We start from the raw sequence: 20,501 nt of genomic DNA, 5'->3' as shown, positions 1-20,501 counted from the left end.
AACACAGTAATAATAATGATGAATATTTTTGAACAACTAAAAGTCAAACATGCGATGTCGTTTCCGTCTTTCGACAACTCATATAAGCCTTGGCTTATTTTTAAGACACTTCGCACCCAAAAGTGATAAAGAAGAGCTTACATACACATTTACCAAGATATTAAATAGTCAGAGGCTTTGTGAAGTAACTCCACATCGTAGAATGTTTCAAATTAGAGAGATACGGCGAAATTAAAGTGGAAGCGCTAATAAGTGTTAATTCGTTTTAGTATTCAAACACATAAAACGTGAATATAGTTAGATCTCACGCTTTAGTTTACGAGCACGATGATATCGACCCGTTCAAAATAATTGTGTCTTTTTGCACGTATTCAAGATGAAACTTTATCATTTTTTTGTGGCTCTTATCAGCCGCCATGAGCTTTAAAAATCTGAAACAATAAACTCCATTATAAATCACAAAGTGTCTCATTTGGCTGCGTTTCCCGGCTATTAAAGCTTTGACGACGTGGAGGTCAACCATGCTCACAGTTTTCCGAACCAAAGAAGCGTAACAGACCTGTTTCTACACATAAAGAACCTCTAGCTTCATTAAGCTCGGTTTTGCGTATTTTTTTGTACTCATCATTCCCCAGATTAGTCCGGTAAAACCCGTAATACCGCACCGAGCAAACAAATCGCCTTAGACATTCTCACTCCTCTAATCGGTTAAATTTTTTAAAACGACGCTGAGAATCTGCTTAAATCCACGCACATGAACTTTTACGAGTTGTCGTCTTCACCCCAAATGAGCCATATAACTCCATTCTTACTATTAATGACTTGTCCGCTTGAGCAGTTCCTTCGATTTTTCCGTTCCAAGAACCACCCTCGACCCTTGCGTGTCTCCGACTAGGCGATTAAAAACACTGATAAATTAGACGTAGCACGCTTTTATGTATTTTATTCCACTCGAGGTTTAAAAGGCCAATAAAAAGGGACATTTTTCAAAATTTCAGCCAATTAGGAGGGAGAACATGGCGGCTGTGGTGAAGGATGTGTTCTTGTCGTGTAAGGTCCTCGCCTGTCACTGATTTTCTTAGTTTACGTTGCGAAATCCTTATCTACATGTGGTACAAAATTATCGTGTTGGTAGAAATTTGAACCAATTTGCTTATTTCCTTCATGAAAATGTTTCGCCATGTCAACCGCAAAATGGTCATGAAATTCAAAGGTTACGACGGATAATGGTTGTTTATGCTTAACGTACACGATAAAGAACAAATCAGATAATCAAGCGCGGCGGTTTATATTATTGACATAATAATGCAAGTATTGTGATGGCAAAATAGCGATTTGTGTAAGCAGCGAGTGAAACGGTACTTTGGCGCCTGGGAACATTTTTTCTTGGATGAGGCGTTACCCGAGGTACAAAATCATCCACGTTTCGACAAAACTAAATAAAATAATTTGTTAGAACTACTGTATAGTGATTACTAATGACAATTCTGGTTCCACGTAGCCTGTTCTTATACTTGTTTGAGTTGTTCGCTTTTCAGTTTAATCCGGAAATTCGATATTTTTGTTCGGTAATTTGTTTTGTTAATATATTTCTGTTGAATCCGCTGTACCATGTTTTCGTTGGAATACAATGAAATCGGGAATGCTTTTCGTGCTCATGAAAGGTCGCTACAAATAATGCGAGAGTTTCTAACTCATGATTTATGCAAACCGGCTCTTATGGGGCGAACGGTGAGTATTTTAACATTTATGCTGCTTCTGGATTTACACTTTTACTCCTCTTCATAAATATTTTCGTCCCTGTTGTAATTTTTGTAATAAATTAAACAGGACAAATTTTCGCTTTCAACCTATTCAAAGAGAATACAGCTGAAATAACCTGAGTTAATACCAACTTACAAGTAAAATTTTATGTCTGTTTGTTATTTAGCAATTTTTTGTGCAAATATATCTTACACAAATTTAAATTGTTAATTTTGTACTTTTTCAACAAATTCAGTAATTTGTATTGTCGTACAAAAAAATAGTTATCGTTTTAGTTATCGGCGAAACTAAGCGTTCAAACTGAATATACGTGGATAGGTTTTCAAAAATACTGTCAGTAGAATACAAAAAACTCACTTAGAAGACTTTGAAGCAATTTGTTCCCGAATGTTTTAGTAAAAGTTGTTATATGGTTATGGTATTTTTCAAAATTTCATCCGGTGAATGGCACCTGTTATGTTTTCTCGACGTTTCACGACTCCTGGGGTATAAAAAAAAATAGATATGTTTCTGTCTGTCTGCCTGCCGTCTGTGTCGATATTTATTAGACATATAATCTCCGAAATTATGGAATTGATTATTATTGTCAAATTTTATAAGTACCTATATGTTAGGAATGTCGTGTACGTGATAAAACGCTAACCAAGATTTGTCTAATCACCTCCACCAACAATTTGATGCCGCCACCTCAACATTTTGTTTGTTAAATTCTGTCAAATTTTAGAAACTTACATACTTCTGTACTTGAATTTTTTACCGATGGACTCAAATTTTTCAAAAAAAAAGTCCAACTTATGATATATATATATAGATTTCATCTATATCAATATTATAGCAAGTTAAATGTAAAGGTTGAATGGCTTTTCTTCATTTGTGAGGATTAATATTTTGTTTCAATTCCGAACAATATCCATTGAGTTAATTAATTAATTAACATTTGAACCAAGGACAAAAACAGAGAAATTGGAGTTTCTAATTTTATTGAATACATAACTAGATTAGTGAAATTAATAGAGATGAAAAGTTGTTGATGAAATGTAAAATAAATTGTTTTCGAAACATACACAACTAAGTATTTTCTGTGCTTTAGCGGCGGGGAACTGTTGTGTAAATAACTTTGTATATATATTTTTACTGTATTTTTAGAAAACTGATTTTGAGGATGGCTCTAGTGGTCGAACTCGTCAATACTTTCAAAACAAACTAAAAAATTTATCATACAAGTGAAATTTCTTAGATGATTGATAAACATTTATCGATATAGTAGTATTATCCATGTTGATGGCGTCATCACAATTTTTTTATTGGTCAAATTAAAATCGAGTTAGTTACCCCATTTACTCGAGAATGTGAGAAAACGCACATCTTTATATAATAATGGTGAAATAAGAATTATAATGCTCATAAGATTTTGTTCGATTGTGGTTTAATTAATAATTTTAGTCCTCTGTTTTGAGAAGACAAACTCATTCAAATCAATATAGAAATATGTATTACGCTCCGCCCCTCGGTCTAACAACGAATGAAAAATTCATCACAATTGAGATCGGGGCGGGTGGGTGGGGCTTAATCTTTGTTTTTTTTAATATATAGAATTTTCTTTCAACAACAGGATAGTTAAACATATTTTCTGTTTCTTGTTAAGAAAAAAAAAATATATCAAGAAAAAATGGACAAAATATAAGCACCGCCCACCCACCCCTTCTCAATTGTGATGAATGCTTTATTCACCGTGAGCTGAAAAGCGGAGTTTAGTTGCAAAATCCTGGTTTCTCTACGTTTCATAGCTAAATAAGTTTCTCGTTCCCTTTATTTGTAGTTTAATACTGTCTCAATACTTATTTTTCAAAATTGTTTATACTGGATGTTTCAAAAAGGCATACTGTTACTGCTAATGTTGTATATGTATACAAACAGATAATAATTTGTCTCCTTTAAAAAGTTGATGACGTCGCCAAAAAATTTCTTAGGAAAATCTTACTTGAAACATATAACACTCCTATTTTTACTTCAACATTTAGGGATTACCCTAAAACCAAATAAAGAGGCGTGGGAAGTTCTAGCTAAATAACTTTAAGCCAATGTTTATTTATTGTTTTGTGTGCATTTACGTACTAATATTATTATTAGAAACTGTGTACTCGTAAAATTAATTCGAGACCAGGTAGCAGAGAGATATAAAATTAAGCTTTATGCTATTTTGTACAGAAAAAATTGGATGATGTTATTTAAACAGAACTTCCCTCGCCTCTGAAGTGCAGCCGAAGTTGAAGTTTAAATTTAATTTTTCAGTTTTTCAAATTTTCAATTAAATTTCTACATTTTGCAATTTTTCGTTTCAATTTTTTATTATCTTTATTTTCACAATTTATTAATTTTAGAATTTTTTGTTTTTTCAATTTCACTTTTTTCAATTTTTCGTTTCGTCAGTTTTTCAATTTGCGATCTTTAATTATACGATATCTTTTCGAGTTTTCATTTTTAAATTTTCCAGTTTATGATTTTCCAACTTTCGGACGTTTCAGTTCTTAGATCTTGCAGTTTTCCGATTTCAAATTTCACGAGTTTTCAATTTTTAATTATTCATATTTTAGATTTTTCAGTTTTTCATTTCTTCAGTTTTTCGAGAAAACGGAGAGAGTACAAGTTATGCTACGTGACTTACATTAGGAGTACAGTCCAAAATTATTGAATATTTGAATTTCTGTTTTTTACTATAATATCTCTTGTTTTTTGCGGCAAAAAATTGTTCAAAGAAAACTAAGTATGTATATAAAGAAAAAAAAAAACAAAAATTAAGCCATACCCTCTGAGAAAATAGGGGCGGGTGCGCGGGGCTAGCACTTGCTAAGATAAGTCTTATTTTGGCAAATGACATATCCTCCGAGAAAATAAGGGCGGGTGGGCGGGGTTAGTACTTGCTCTGATAAGACGGATTTTGCAGACGCCATACCCTCTGACAAAATAAGGGCGGGTGGGCGGGGCTAGCACTTGCTAAGATAAGACTGATTTTGCCTCCATTAGACTTGTAAAACTTCTTAAATTTAAAAGGTGTTAAATTGCATATTTCCATAGAAACTAGTTAAATTCCTAAATCTGATTGGATATTTATTTTCTAACAACATTAGTAATACGGTTTAAAATTATTGAATAACAGATTGACTTCATATTTTTATTATAATATCTCTTGGTCTTTGCGGCATGGAGGATTTTGCAAGTAAACTCCGCCCTTCAGCTCTCGATGAATAACGCACAATTGAGAAGGGGTGGGTGGGCGCGGCTTATATTTGATCCCTTTTTTCTTAATGTAGGAAGTCTTCTTTTCCCAACAAGAAACTGAAAATATATATATCCTGCTGTTGAAAGAAAACTCTATATATTAAAAAAAAAAACAAAGCTTAAGCTCCATCCACACGCCCCGATCTGAATTGTGATGATTTTTTAATTCATTGTTAGACCTTTTTCTATTGAGAAAGCGAATGTAAAATTCATCACAATTGAGATCGGGGCGGCCTACCCACCCGCCCCGATCTCAATTGTGATGAATTTTACATTCGCTTTCTCAATAATCTTTTTTTTTTAGTGTATAGAATTTTCTTTCAACAACAGTATAGTTGAACATTTTTTTGAGTTTCTTGTTGGAAAAAGACTTCGCATATTAAGAAAGAATGGACAAAATAAAAAAGAAAATTCTATACACTAAAAAAAAAGACTAGCCCCGCCCACCCGCCCCTATTTTCTCAGAGGGTATGGCGTCTGGAAAAATCAGTCTTATCAGAGCAACTACTAGCCCCGCCCACCCGCCCTTATTTTCTCAGAGGATATGTTATTTGCCAAAATAAGACTTATCTTAGCAAGTGCTAGCCCCGCCCACCCGCCCCCTATTTTCTCAGAGTTTATGTCATTTGGCAAAATAAGTTTTACCTTTGCAAGTACGAGCCGCTTTATTTTCTCAGAGGGTATGGCATCTACCAAAATCAGTCTTATCTTAGCAAGTACTAGCCCCGCCCACCCGCCCCTATTTTCTCAGAGGGTATGGCGTCTGCAAAAATCAGTCTTATAAGAGCAACTACTAGCCCCGCCCACCCGCCCTTATTTTTTCAGAGGATATGTCATTTGCCAAAATAAGTTTAACTTTGCAAGTACTTGCCCCTCTATTTTCTCAGAGGGTATAGCATTTGCCAAAATCAGTCTTGTCTCAGCAAGTACTAAACCCCCCCCACCCGCCCCTATTTTCTCAAAGGGTATGGCTTAATTTTTGTTTTTTTTTTTTCTTTATATACATACTTAGTTTTCTTTCAACAATTTTTTGCCGCAAAAAGCAAGAGATATAATAAAAAACATAAAGTCAAATATTCAATAATTTTGGACTGTACTCCTAATGTAACTCACGTAGCATAACTTGTACTTTCTCGGTTTTCTCGAAAAACTGAAGAAATGAAAAACTGAAAAATCTAAAATATGAATAATTAAAAATTGAATACTCGTGAAATTTGAAATCGGAAAACTGCAAGATCTAAGAACTGAAACGTCCGAAAGTTGGAAAATCATAAAGTGGAAAATTTAAAAGTGAAAACTCGAAGAGATATCGTATAATTAAAGATTGCAAATTGAAAAACTGACGAAACGAAAAATTGAAAAAAGTGAAATTGAAAAACCAAAAAATTCTAAAATTAAAAAATTGTAAAAATAAAGATAATAAAAAATTGAAACGAAAAATTGCAAAATGTAGAAATTGAATTAAAAAGTTGAAAAACTGAAAAATTAAATTTAAACTTCAACTTTGGCTGCACTTCAGAGGCGAGGGAAGTTCTGTTTAAATAACATTGTCCAACTTTTTCTGTACACAATAGCATAAAGCTTAATTTTATATTTCTCTGCTGCCTGGGCCCCAATTAATTTTACGAGTGCCCAGTTTCTGATAATATTAGTACGTAAATGCACACAAAACAATAAATAAAAATTGGCTTAAAGTTATTTAGCTAGAACTTCCCACGCCTCTGAAGGACAATCCATTAAACAAGTGCAGTTTTTTAGACAAATTACACAACTTAATTCTGCAAATTTTATTTTGTTTTCGGGTAATCCCTAAATGTTGAGGTAAAAATATGAGTGTTATATGTTTCAAGTAAGATTTTCCTAAGAAATTTTTTGGTGACGTCATCAACTTTTTAAGGGGGACAAATTATCAGTTTGTATACGTATACAACGTTAACAGTATGCTTTTTTGAACTATCCAGTGTAAACAATTTTGAAAAATAAGTATGGAAACAGTATTAAATTACAAATAAAGGGAACGAGAAACTTATTTAGCTATGATGAAACGTTGAGAAAACATAAAATTATCTTTATTAAGAAATGAAATATTTAAAAATAATGAGTACAAGACCATCTAATTAAAAATAACAAGGTAAGAGGCTTTCTTTGTTTTTTAAAACTCAGATAAAATAGGACTTAAAAATTTACAGCAAAAATTTCTCTCTTATAAAGGTTTTACCAACTGAAGTTTAATCTTTGTAAGACATTGGTCGTTTTCTCTCACAAAAATCCATATCTAGACGATGTACATAATAAACTACCAAAGTTTAATGGAAACTGAAAAAAACTTACTTGGATTTCATAATAATGTACTTTTAGTGAAAATCCATTAACAAACTAATCCAAAAGAGCACAACATTATTCTCCGTCCATTTACATCTTAAAATACATTATGTCGGGCTTCGTTGTAGCGATGGTCAAATTAACTAAACCATAGTGATAATATGATTAAAGCAAGCTTTCTTTATTTTGTTAATTAATGCTTTCAGTCTTCAAATAAAGCACGAACAGAGCGAAGTTGTTTATATCAAAGCTTCATTTGTATTTTTGCTAATTTTCGAGTTAGTTCGCTTTAAATTCTTGTGAGATTGATTGTATTTCTTCTTTCACTGTTTTCAGTCATTAATTCACTTCATTATTTGCGTCTTTCTTTATCAGAGAATGCCAATAAGGTACATAGGGGCGAAATTTGAATACAGCACATATAACGCTATTAGGCTTAATGTACATACACAGCAGTTATAATCTGCTACCCCTATTTGCTAAAATCTGTGGCAGAATCCGCATCGAATAATCCCAAAAGTATCTCTTTGTGTATAAATTCTCTTAGACAAAGACAGACCACTCCCGCTTCCACCAAAAACTTTGATTTATTAATTCCCCTTCGCTACAACTAGCCCCAATACCCATTTATCATTCCACCGTCTCTACCTTTCTGCATTCTCTTACAGGCCCCACCGCCACCGCCCCCGTCTCAGACATCGACCGTCACCGACCTCTCTCTCAACTTACGACCAGGCTCAAAGACCACGAGCGCCCCCAGCAGCCCCGCCAAGTCGCGGGAGTCGCTCCTGCAGCGGGTGCAGTCGTTGACGGGCCAAGCCAGGGACCAGGGGGCGTCGATCTTGGGGGCGGCGGTCTCGAGCGCGACTCGAGTCACCTCCTCGGTATCCGGAAGACACCTAACTTTGCTCGTCATCGACGACCAGAACACGGACTGGTCGAAGTACTTCCGGGGAAAGAGGATCGGCGATTACGATATCAGGGTTGAACAGGCTGAATTTAAGGAGATCACGGTCACGGCTAACTCGGACGGAGCGAACGTCTCGATGGCCGTGTTCAGAGGCGGGACGAGGGTCGGGAGGTCTTTTAGGCCGGATTTCTTGCTAGTAAGTAGAAGGCGGGCTGGATGTTGGTAGTACGTTATAGCAAAGAAAATAATGAAAAGTTCAATGGAATGTAGAAAAAAAACTGTAAGTATGCGAGGATGGAATGATGAAATGTCAAAGCTGTGACATCATACACATATGTACATATTTTTAAATAGTAACCTTTTTTTTGAAAAGAATTGTGTGAGTTTTATGTGGTTCTGGTTTTAAAAAAAGTACTGATGACGTCATTGTTCCGAAAGTGACATCCAAGTAGGCTCGAAATTGTTTTTAAGATTTAATCTGTGCGAATAACGTTTTAAAATATTTGCAGAGTAGCTGTATGTGAATAATCCAGAGGGAACAGTTAGGAAATTAGAAAGTAAAGTGCATTTGTGTGTTTCAAATATGAGCTGGGATTTTATTATAAATCTGAAACTTAACGAGATTTAACTTTACTTTATGTGCCTTGTTTTTAATCTACGATGCACTACAAACTGTGAAACTTTAATTCCAGCTGCAAATCCTGATGTCGGGCTCTTCTTCGACGCGTTCCAAAATTTGTTCTTCAGCTTGCAGTATTCTTTCGGGCACGATCGTGAGTTTGAGGCTTGAATCATCATTTTTCGGTTTAAATTTGGTGTTTTCATATGAAACGACCTTTCTTTATAAACTACAAAGCAATATTTTTTCTTCAACAACTTGTACAAGCTTTCACTTTTCATGAGCCTAAATTAAGCCTCAAACTAGTTAAAAAAAAGTGTTCACAATCTCCTTGTTCGTCTCTGAATCAGATTAATTCCTCGTAAAAAATTGTACTGTTTATTATGAGAACGATTTTAATAATGGCCATAAATCAAAAAGTTACCAACACTTATTTTAACTCAATCACTTGTTTGCGGATATTCGCAAACTTAAACACCCTGGATGCAGTCACTTAAAACTTTGTTGATTGTTAGCGATGCCTTGAAATTGAGAAAATCTTCGTGAAATATGTTTTTAACAACGTAAAGTTTGAGCTAATATGTTGACATTCTTACGAAGTTCGTACTTTGGTGTTTTCTTTTTAAAAACGACACGAGCAAGCACAAACTCATGCGGATAGAGGGATATTTCCTATACTGCTTTAAACTAACAAAAACAAAATCGGAACGAAAATGAAATTCTAAAAAAATAAACGACGATGTTGATAAAGCTGAAGCCAATCGATGCTAAACTTTTCTTCATGTACTTGCTCACGTTATGCTTGTCTAAGTCTTATAATAAGCAATTTTGAGAATGAAAACGACCGAAAATTTTGATTAACATGAGGGTTTCGGTCGTTATTGAGCAAAAAAAATGTGTTAAAAATCACTTAAGTATTTACATTTTCATGTTTTCGAATTTCCAACTCCCTGCATCGACGACCTATAACTTTTTTAAAAAAACAACCTTCCAATTTTCCAGATAAATGGCTGCTTTAACCGCGTCTTCCGATTCCGGATGACTAAACCATAACGTTGCATATCCAAAGTTCCCTTTAATATTTATACCTCGTGAAGTTTTCCGCATAGGAAAATCTATGTCCCAAAACCAATCTTAATATATATAAATCTCGTGTCACAATGTTGGTCCTCAATGGACTGCTAAACCACTTAACCGATTATAATAAAATTCGCACACCATGTGCAGTTCGATCCAACTTGAGTTATAGGATAGTTTAAATCTCAAATTATAGTCGCAATTTTAATTTATTGCTAATTATTTGTCTGCTATTATTTGACACTCACAATTATCTGTTAACTCCAAATGATTCTAACAGATGTCGATACCTTTCGACTGGGTTTCTAATATTTAAACGATTAAATTATTATTGTCAGTCAGATGCCACCGAAAAAATCTAACCTCAACAACGCGAGCAGCAAAGGGTCACGACGCAAACGTGTTGAAAGAGCTCAGCAATTACCAGAACAAATCGAAACAAGAAATGCAGCTGAAAGAATCAGGATTGCAGAAAGTCGTGCACAAGAATCTCAAGAACAGCGTGACGAACGTCGGCAACAGAATATTACGAGAACAAGAGCGGCACGAGAACGAAACATAGCTACAGTACGAGTACTAGATCGACAAAGGCAACGGATCAGCCGCTCATTAACACGTGCATCATTCGTTCGGCTTGCCTTTGAATATGCACCAGATATTAACTACTCAGCGCATTCAAAAATTGCTATCGGTGGAATGGATAAAGTATGTCAATATTGTCAGGCATTGAAATTTCGGAATGAAGCAGCCGGCATGTGCTGCGCATCAGGAAAAGTTGTGCTGTCACCTTTACCCGCTCCGCCGGAGCCTTTATTATCCCTTCTTACTGGCAATTCAGATGATTCCAAATTATTTTTGCGTAAGATACGCAAATTTAATTCTTGCTTCCAAATGACGTCATTTGGGGCAACTAAAATTTGCGATCGTGCATCCGATGGACGTAATTTTGAAACTACATTCAAAATTCAAGGCCAGGTCTACCATAAAATCGGATCACTGATGCCAATGCCTGATAACAATCCGAAATTTCTTCAAATTTATTTTATGGGCGATTGTGAAGAGCGCGTGACGACTCGGTGCCTGTATAATTTTATTGAACAAGCAGAGGAAAGAGCAATTGTGATATTATTGGAAAATTTTTTAGAAGATCACAATCAACTAATTCAATTGATCAAAAGAGTTTCGCCACGACTGCAAAATGACAATTATCAAATCGTCATAAAAGCCGACAAAGTACCATTAGGTGAACATGCTGGTAGATTCAACGCTCCAACTGTTGATGAGGTTGCTGTTATCATGGTTGGTGATCCAGTTGACAAGAGATCTATAAAAATTACACGGCGAGACAACACTGTCAGTACGATTTCGGATCTACACCGTTCATATGACGCACTACAATATCCATTGATATTTTGGCAAGGACAAGATGAATATCACCTTAATATCAAACAGTATGATCCAAATACCGGTAAATTTGACAATTATCTATTTACTTTCTTACTAAAGGGTTATAGTAGTAGAAAGTCAAATAAGAATATCACCATATTTTTTTACAAATACCATCTGTGTGAAAAAGCATAGTGGACTCCGTGACTGATGTTCTCTTATTGTTCCTCTTAGATTGTTTACTATAATGTAATATAACAAAAACTTTAGCCACAGCAACGCGTGGCCGGGTCAGCTAGTAAAATATAGGTTTTTTACCACAAGCTATAACAACGCGAGTTATTGATTCTCACGAATATTTCGAACACCAAGAAAATGTTCCCATTCTCGATTTAATAAAATTGCCGTAAAAACGGTTCGCCCCAAATGACGAATGACAGGCGCGTCCTCGAACCCTCTGGAAAAGTGTCTCATTAAAATTGCATCGCCCTCAGCTCGAGGTCCAACGCGACTGGGAAAAGATCCAACAAAACATCAGTTCTGATTAATCAGACAAGAATTTTTGTTTGCGAGCTCTTCGTAGCCTGTAAATTCATAATCAGAATTTCAGAGTGGGAGAATTAATTTAGAAATTCCAGCCTGTTAGCGAATTGAAATACAGAGACTGAAAGCAACTTTTCGTTTTTCTAGAGCCTTTAATATCCCTATTTTGCAGTGTTGAGGTCTGAATGAAATGCACCGTTTTGAGGCTGGCGTGCATGTTTCCTGGAAAATTCCGTCGTACATACTTACCGTAACTTAGTAACCGGAACCCGGACTTTTCAATTCGGTTGCTGAACGTTTCCTCTTATTAAATCTCAGTTCAGCGCGAGCTAATTCCATTATTTGCTCTCTGCCATAATTAGGCAACAGCAAGAGTCTCAAGTGGACTGTTCCATGACCTCCGACGTCGATTACGGCCTTCTTCGTCCCCCCGAGAACAATATCTCCGGAATGCTAAGTCGCGCTGCGACCCAAATAGCCTTTCAAAGTCCGAATCGATGCAAATCATTTTATTAATAAAATATGTGTATCTTACATTGTAACAAAAATAGCTTAAAATATAGCTAGTATAAAAAACAAGACGATCGCGTCCCTAATCGAATCGGCGTCGATCTTCTGCCAAATACAAGAATTCCATTTTCAGGTTAGACAGAATCTGAAGGACGCGGGCGAGAACTACAAGAAACTGCTTCTGGCACTAAAATTTGGTGGCGTTCCAAGTATCAATAACTTAAACTCAATTTACAACTTCCAGGTGGGTTGACTTAAAATACAGTTCAGTCAAGTGTAATATCTTTTTTTTAACTTGTACTAAAAATAATTAAAAATAAATAACAAAAATACAACACTCAACAACTCTTTGTAGGACAAGCCGTGGGTTTTTGGCCATTTGGTCCAGCTCCAGAGAAGGCTCGGAAAGGACAGCTTCCCTCTGATCGAGCAGACTTTCTATCCGGACCATCGGGAAATGGTAAGTGGTGATGTTTTTAGACAACTCGCCAAGGCGTGGTTCCGCGTCCAGCCGCACTTCTTGCTGTTCTGTCGTAGGCAAATGCCCTGGAAGATGATGAGTGATTAAAAACGCGATATCGTGCAAAATTAAATTTTGGTCTAAATTCTTGTTCAACGAGGTCAAAAATCTATATCACTATTATTATCGTAGTGCAATAACGACAAAGAACAAACTCAATGGCGCCTATTTAGGAAAGCTATTTCAGTCTTGGTGAAGAGGTTTTCAACTTTATTTGATATTTGATTCTATCTTATACAGGAGACACATTAAATCACTTTTCGATATATGAACTTTGAAGTGTGTGTTTTTCAGTGAAGTGGAACATCAAATAAATTTGTTTTTTCTCTGCTGTCAGAAATAGCGCTTTGATATCAACCTCATAACGAAAGATATGACTAATATTCAATTTAACTCGGAAAATAGTCTTCATAATATGAAAGTTCCGTATAAAATAATATGCCACTATATTAATAATAGATACAAATAGGTAAACAACAAATCAAGAGTTTCTATTGGTTAAATAACAAATGTCTTAAACCATCAATAGATTCAGGACAGGCTGTTCGTGCGATTTTCAATGCAAAAATGTAATTTAATTTTTTTTCCCAAAGCTGGTGCACCACATCAAAAGTAATTTATTCCGCCATTTTGTGCCATATCAAGGTCAAAATTTCTTATTAGTTATGATTAAAGAACTTTTTTTTCAAACTCCAACACCTATTACATTTTATGGTTCGATATCTTATAACGAGCGATTAAAAAAACCCTTATAGTTACTAGTTCCTCATCTTTTTTGGAAACGTAGGTCCCAGAAAACCAAACAACAGATGTAAATGGAGACACAGTTTTGTCAGTGTGGCTAATTATTTTGACATAAAACCTAATCCCCTTTCTGTCTATATAAAAAAAATTATTACTATTTTTCCAATGATACATCACTAGATTTTCCCCTAGATGCCGACTGATTAAAACTATCAGTTTATGTAACATAACATTTTTTTTAAACGAAGAATGAACAATGAAACGGGCAAAATACTAAACCACAAACGTGATCAGCACACAACAAAATCGACCGCAACACTTGAATTAAAAAGTGAAAACAGATTATTTCTAATTACCTACTTCAAAAAGAAGATACGGGATCTTCGAACTTCTTTCAAACTACTTCAAAAATAAAATACAAGGAGTCCCCGAGATTCTTGCAAATTACTTCAAAAACAAAAAGGGTTCCCCGAGATATTTTCAAACGACTTCATATTTGAAAACAAAAGGAGTCCCCGAAACTGTTTCAAACTAATTTAAAAACAAGACAAGCGATATCCGAAATTCCTTCAAACTACTTGAAAAACAATACAGAAGGGATACCTCGGATATTTTCAAACTACTTCAAAAATAAAACTAAAGGGGTACCCGAGATCCTTCAAATTACTTCAAAAACCAAACATAGATGTCCCTGAGATTCTTTCAAACTACTTCATTTTTGAAGATAAAAGAACTCCCCGAGATTCTTTCAAATTACTTCAAAAACAAAAAAAAAAGGTCCCCAAGAATCTTTCAAACTACTTCAAAAACAACACAAAACAGATGTTCAAGATTTTTGAAAACAAAAGGAGAATCCCCCAAGAGTCTTTCGAATTACTTCAAAAACAAGACAAGGGATTTCCGAAATTCCTTCAAACTCCTTTAAAAATAAGACAGAATTCGTCCCGAAATTCTTTCAAACTTTCTTCAAAAACATAACAAAAGGCGTCCCCGAGATCCTTCAAACTACTTCAAAAACCAGGAAAGGGGTCCCCGAGATTCTTTCGGTGTACTTCATTTTATTCCCCGAGGTTCTTGCACATTACTTCAAAAACAAGAAAAGGACCCCGAGATTTTTTCAAACTACTTAATTTTTGAAAACAAAACTAGTCCCCAAGATTCTTTCCAATTACTTCAAAAACACGATAAGGGATATCTGAAACTCCTTCAAACTGTTTCAAAAACAATATAGAAGGGGTCCCCGAGATTCTTTCAAACTACTTCAAAAACAGCACAAGGGATCCTCAAGATTATTTCAAACTACTTCAAGAACAACACAAAAGAGATCCCCGAGATTTTTTCAAACTACTTAATTTTTGAAAACAAAAGGAGAATCCCCAAGATTATTTCGAATTACTTCAAAAACAAGACAAGGGATATCCGAAATTCTTTCAAACTCCTTTAAAAACAAGATAGAATTGGACCCGGAAATTCTTTCAAACTACTTCAAAAAACCAAACAAAAAGCGTCCCCGAGATCCTTCAAACTACTTCAAAAACCAGGCAAAGGGCCCCCGAAATTCTTTCAGACTACTTAATTTTTGAAAATAAAAGGATTCCCCGAGGTTCTTGCAAATTACTTCAAAAACAAGACAAGGGTTATTCGCAAGTCCTTCAAACTACTTCAAAAACAATACAGAAGGCGTCCCCCAGATTTTTTTTTAAACTTTCAAAAATAAAACACAAGAGATTCCCAAGATCCTTCAAACTGTGTACTTCAAAAACAAGAAAAGCGATCTTCAAGATTCTTTCAAACTACTTCAAAAACACAACAAGAGATATCCGAAATTCCTTCAAACTCCTCCAAAAACAATACAGAAAAGGATCTCCAGATTATTTCAAGCTACTTCAAAAACGAAACAAAAGGGGTCCCTGAGATGCTTCAAACTACTTCAAAAACCAGGTATACAGCTCCCCAAGATCCTTTCAAACTACTTCAAAAACAAGACAAGAGAAATTCCAAATTCCTTCAAACTACTTCAAAACCAATACAGAAAGATCCAGCAAAATACTTCAAAAACCGAGCACAAGGGTTCCCGTGATTGTTTCAAATTACTTCATTTTTCAAAACAAAAGGTGTCTCCGAGATTCTTTCAAACTTTAAAAATAAAACAAAAGAGGTCCCCAAGATTCTTCAAATTATGTACTTTCAAAACAAGAAAAGGGATCTCCAAGATTCTTTCAAACTACTTCAAAAACAGAACAAAAGCGGTCCCCGAGATTTTTTCAAACTACTTCATTTTTGAAAATAGAATGAGTCCTCAAGATTTTTTCAAACTACTTCAAGAATAACACAAAAGGGGCTCCGTGATTTTCTTAAACTACACCATTTTTGAAAACAAAAGGAGTCCCTTAGATTCTTTCCTACTTCAAGGCCAATACAGTAAGGGTCCACGAGATTCTTTCAAATTACTTCAAAAACAGTACATGTGTCCAAGATTTATCACACTACTTCAAAAACAAGACAAGGGATATCCGTGAAATTTCTTCAAAAAAAATACAGAAGGGGTCCGCGAAATTCTTTCAAATTACTTCAAAAACAAAACAAAAGGGGTCCCCGAGATCTTCCAAACTACTTCAAAAAACCAAACACAAGGGTCCCCGAGATTCTTTCAAATTACTTCAAAAACAATATAAAAATGGTCTCCGAGATTCTTTCACACTAGTTCAAAAACAAAAAACGGGTTTCTGAGATTATTTGAAACTACTTTAAAAACCAGACACAAGGGCTCCGCGATTTTTCGAAAATACTTGGTTTTATGATTGGTGATAGGCCTCCATTACGATTAAAGCTATCTTGTATAGTTTTTATCAAAATTATGACAACTTAATTTTTGAAAACAAACACATGTTAGTTAATGTTAGCCTTTTAAACTAACATATTATATTTACCAAAGGTTTATTCGAAGAAAACAATAAAAATATAATCAAAGGCAGTCACAAATTTTTGGAAATTTGTCCATAATACAATTTCTTTTTGTCAGATTATCGTCAATTTAAAAGTTTGAGTTTAAAATTATGTAACATAATACATATATAACGGGAGATCAAAAAGTTTTCAGATTAGAGTTGGCTATGGAAATATTTGCCATGTCTTTAATTACAATACAAATGTCAAAAATCCAATTATTGAAATACAAATGAGGTTAAGCCTGATATTTACAGTTTAATCAAAGACACGACAAATATTTCCATGGCCAACTCTAATCTAAAAACTTTTTGATCGCCGGTTACAAACTAAGGGTGACATTGATTATATTTTCAATTCGTGTACAATGTGTAATCCAAGATTACATGTTAAAACACATAAAACAAACAAACAATTTTAAGTTACCATAAAATGACATTTTAAGGAAACAACGTTTTGACGTTCATATCTTTTTTGCAAATACATACATTGATTCAAAATTGTTTAACACATTTGAAAATTGTCGAGTTAACTGTGAAACGTGTACTTTGGGCTGAGTCAATATTTCCACGCACTTGAAAAATGAACTATAGCTGAATAATATAGGGCTGAATAATTAATTTCTATTGTCTTGTTTTATCAAGAAGAATGAAAAAGCTGCCTATATTTTATCAAATATTCATTACTACTATGCGGTTTTTATTGAACAAAAAAGTAATAGGGTTGTAATAATCGATAACGGTAAACGCGACGACGCCTCTACGTCTGTTCCAACGCACAAATATCCTAAAAGTATGCAAGGTTTCTTAAAACCATTTCAACGAAGGAAAAGCAACATAAGAATGCCTTGTTTGCTGAAAAAAGGATCGGTGAGAGAATACTTTTTTCAAGAAATTCGATTTTGTGACCTTGATGTGCTACAGAATAGCACTGTAGATACAGAACTTTACGCTAGTGAAAATGACGAATATTATTCTCAATTATATGCCTTTAACAAATCATCCCTTGGAGAATTTTTACATTTTTCAGCTAATCAAAGTGTAAATAAAATCATCGAATTCATCCATGAAAATTTGCTCATTTAAATAATTTTATTTTATAATTTATGCCTTGTAAAACAAAGCTTCAACTTTAATTTAAAAAATACTTGTTTTTACACACAGCAGGGCTTAAAAATTTTGGGTTTCTACAATAACCAACTTTTTTAATGTGTTTATGTCGATAATAAAAAACAAAAATAAATTTTGTTAATCGATAATGATCATAATAATATTATCCAAAAACTCTAACTTTCAAGGAAACATTTTTCATGTTTTCCTCTTCGCTCCGTTCACCTATCATTTTAAATAACATTATTATTTATTTACTTCTCCCTCTTTAGGAAGTGGATGTTGTAATATCAACCGGCGCCGGTTACAATTGCGAAAGCCGGCGCCGGCAACTGAAATTAATGTCAGCACCTCAGGTACATTGAAAGTAGCTAATACCAAATTACACAAACACCTGCTACTGTCGAGAAAAATGACAGATTAAAAGACTTGGTAACAACATACAACACGAAAATGAGCAATAAATCCACAGTTTGCCTGTGTTCTTCCAGAATTTATTAATTCAGGTACCCTAGTAACCAATTCTGTAAACAAATTTCCGCTTTTCGTAATACGTGGCGAAGTTGATCGAATGAAATTAAATTTATTTTTTCCGAGACTCAAGTTAAAAATTCAATTAACCCTCTCTTCGGAGCACTGTTTGTTTAACATTTTCCCCACGACCAACAGGTGGTTTTTAATTTTACCTTATTTATTGGCTCGATTATAGCACGCGCCAACTAAACCAAAAAAGCGCGTTACAGAAAAACCCTTACTTCTTCAGCATGACAATTGCTCGTCATCATGCAGGAATCCGGCATTTTGGTGCACTTCCGGCCCTTGCAGAAGTCGATCCGGCAGCTACAACCGTGCTTGTAAATCGCTTTGAGGCCCTTCCTTTGTCTCCTCGTCAGGTCTTTCCATTGGATGGCCATTCCGCACAGATTAATGTGGGCTTTAAGGCTGTTCACGCTACCGGAAATCGCGTACAATTTACCCACTGCCAAGTTGACTCCGCACATCGCCTCGTCCGTAGCTGTCAGGAGTCGTCCAGATTTCAGGGCTACGGAAGCTTTCTCCGAAAGCTTGTAGGCCTTCCGGACTCGGACTTTGTAGACGCGCGTGGAGTTGAAGTCCTTCGCGCGCTTCACGCGGGCCAGGATCACTGCAACACAAAAAGCTCGTTTAGGAATGTCAACTGAGCAGTCGAGAAGTTAAAGCTTTATCAATAGAAGCCGCAACAACAACAAAACTTTAACGATATTTGTCAAAGGATCAAAGTATCTGAACCCGAAACTTTTATTAAAAAGCAAACAAGCTCTAATCCTATTCGGGTTCGACATGAACACGCCACATGTCAGCAGGAATTTACTTAAACTCGCATATTTCAATAGGATACAACGAAAGAGACGTTTCTTGGATTTCGAAGCTCTTTCTATTCGACGAAGGAAAATTTCGAGTTATAAAAGCAGTTAGAAATTGTAAAGAGATTCGATTTCCTTCTTTTCGTCGCTCGATCTGACTTGTTTACCTATGAAATTGTGCGTCGGTGTTGTACTGACAGGTAGTTCAAACGGTGAATAGACGCAGTGTGAGTGTGCTTTTTTATGAAACACGAAATATTACAATGTCAACAAATTGTTTCTGGTGTTATATTTTGTTCAGAGGTATGACGCGAACTTCCTGAAATCCAGTACAATGTGTATAAATAACCTCCGCAAGGTATTTCTGCAAAATATTTCTAAAATAAGACGAAAACCTTAAATAATGGGAGCAATAACTTACAAAAGTGTGTTGCTTATAAAAGGTTAATACACGCCAAGGAATACAAGAGTGTGGAAACATGGGTGTAATAAAAGCGTGACGCGGCTAGACAGTCTGCACACATATTTATAGACAATAAAAATATTTAAAATGAGCCCAAACAACAATTTATTAGAACTCGTTGGAACTATAACAAAAATTTGTCATGTGTTAAAGCTGTTACTCGCTGATGTCTTGTATGAAATATAATTGTCTGCGGCACAAAATACCAAATAAAAAAGCTTGATTTACTGGACAATCTAAACAGCGTGTCACAACCAGATAAACACAACCTCAACCCACATTCAAACGGCCACTGGCAAAAATATGAAAGTGAATGAAGACTTCAAAAGATGAAGGTGTTTTGGTACGAATATTAAGTGCATTGTAAACCGAGTTCTGTATTTTTATAGCACAAAGAATTATTGTTACAGTATTTCGTTTAAACTGATCTAGCAAAAATGCTTTTTTCTACCGCCCACGTTTTTCGGTTTTCTAATAGAGCTATTAACGCACGCAAATGACGTCACAGCAGTTCGTTAATAGCGGAAAGGCGTTCTTTAATAGATCTGGTGTAATTTAGATCGGTAAGATTGGTAGCAATGACGAGAAATGTCAGGTGAATGTCAGTGGCAAATCAAAATTTCCCATGTTTCCGGACGCGTAACTTCTTCGCAAGACATTTTAACCAATTTTAAATTACAAAAACTCGAATTGGTTCGAATTACAATTGTTGTTGTGAAAATTCGAACCTCAAATATTTCGTGGTTAGTGTCAGACCGACCCATCACAAACCACGACAAAAGTCCCCAGATTAAAAAAAATGCAAATTTCAATTAAATTTTGGGAAAAAACGTGTGCGGTAGAAAAAATAGTATAAATAACTCGTTCATAAGGCCATTGAGGCACTCATCCTTTATATAACTCGCGGCTTCGCCGCTCGTTCCATAAACTTGGATTCGTGCCTCAATATTTGCCTTATGAAACTCG

At 35.1% G+C, this 20,501-nt stretch overlaps 1 protein-coding gene across 1 annotated transcript in view; it reads left to right on the top strand.

Moving 5' to 3' along the window:
* LOC135135918 (synapsin) overlaps positions 1–20,501 on the top strand; it is a 107,038-nt gene that overhangs the window by 25,323 nt on the left and 61,214 nt on the right. The window contains exons 6-8 of the mRNA XM_064065040.1: positions 8,034–8,471; positions 12,544–12,654; positions 12,766–12,870. Of these exons, the coding sequence (XP_063921110.1) occupies positions 8,034–8,471; positions 12,544–12,654; positions 12,766–12,870 (654 nt within the window). The remainder of the gene's footprint in view (positions 1–8,033; positions 8,472–12,543; positions 12,655–12,765; positions 12,871–20,501) is intronic.

This window comes from Zophobas morio, unplaced genomic scaffold, assembly GCF_036711695.1.
Source record: "Zophobas morio isolate AGI-343-1 ecotype UQ-CSIRO unplaced genomic scaffold, CSIRO_AGI_Zmor_V1 ptg000004l, whole genome shotgun sequence".
NCBI lineage: Eukaryota > Metazoa > Arthropoda > Insecta > Coleoptera > Tenebrionidae > Zophobas > Zophobas morio.
This window is presented reverse-complemented; position numbering and strand designations above follow the sequence as displayed.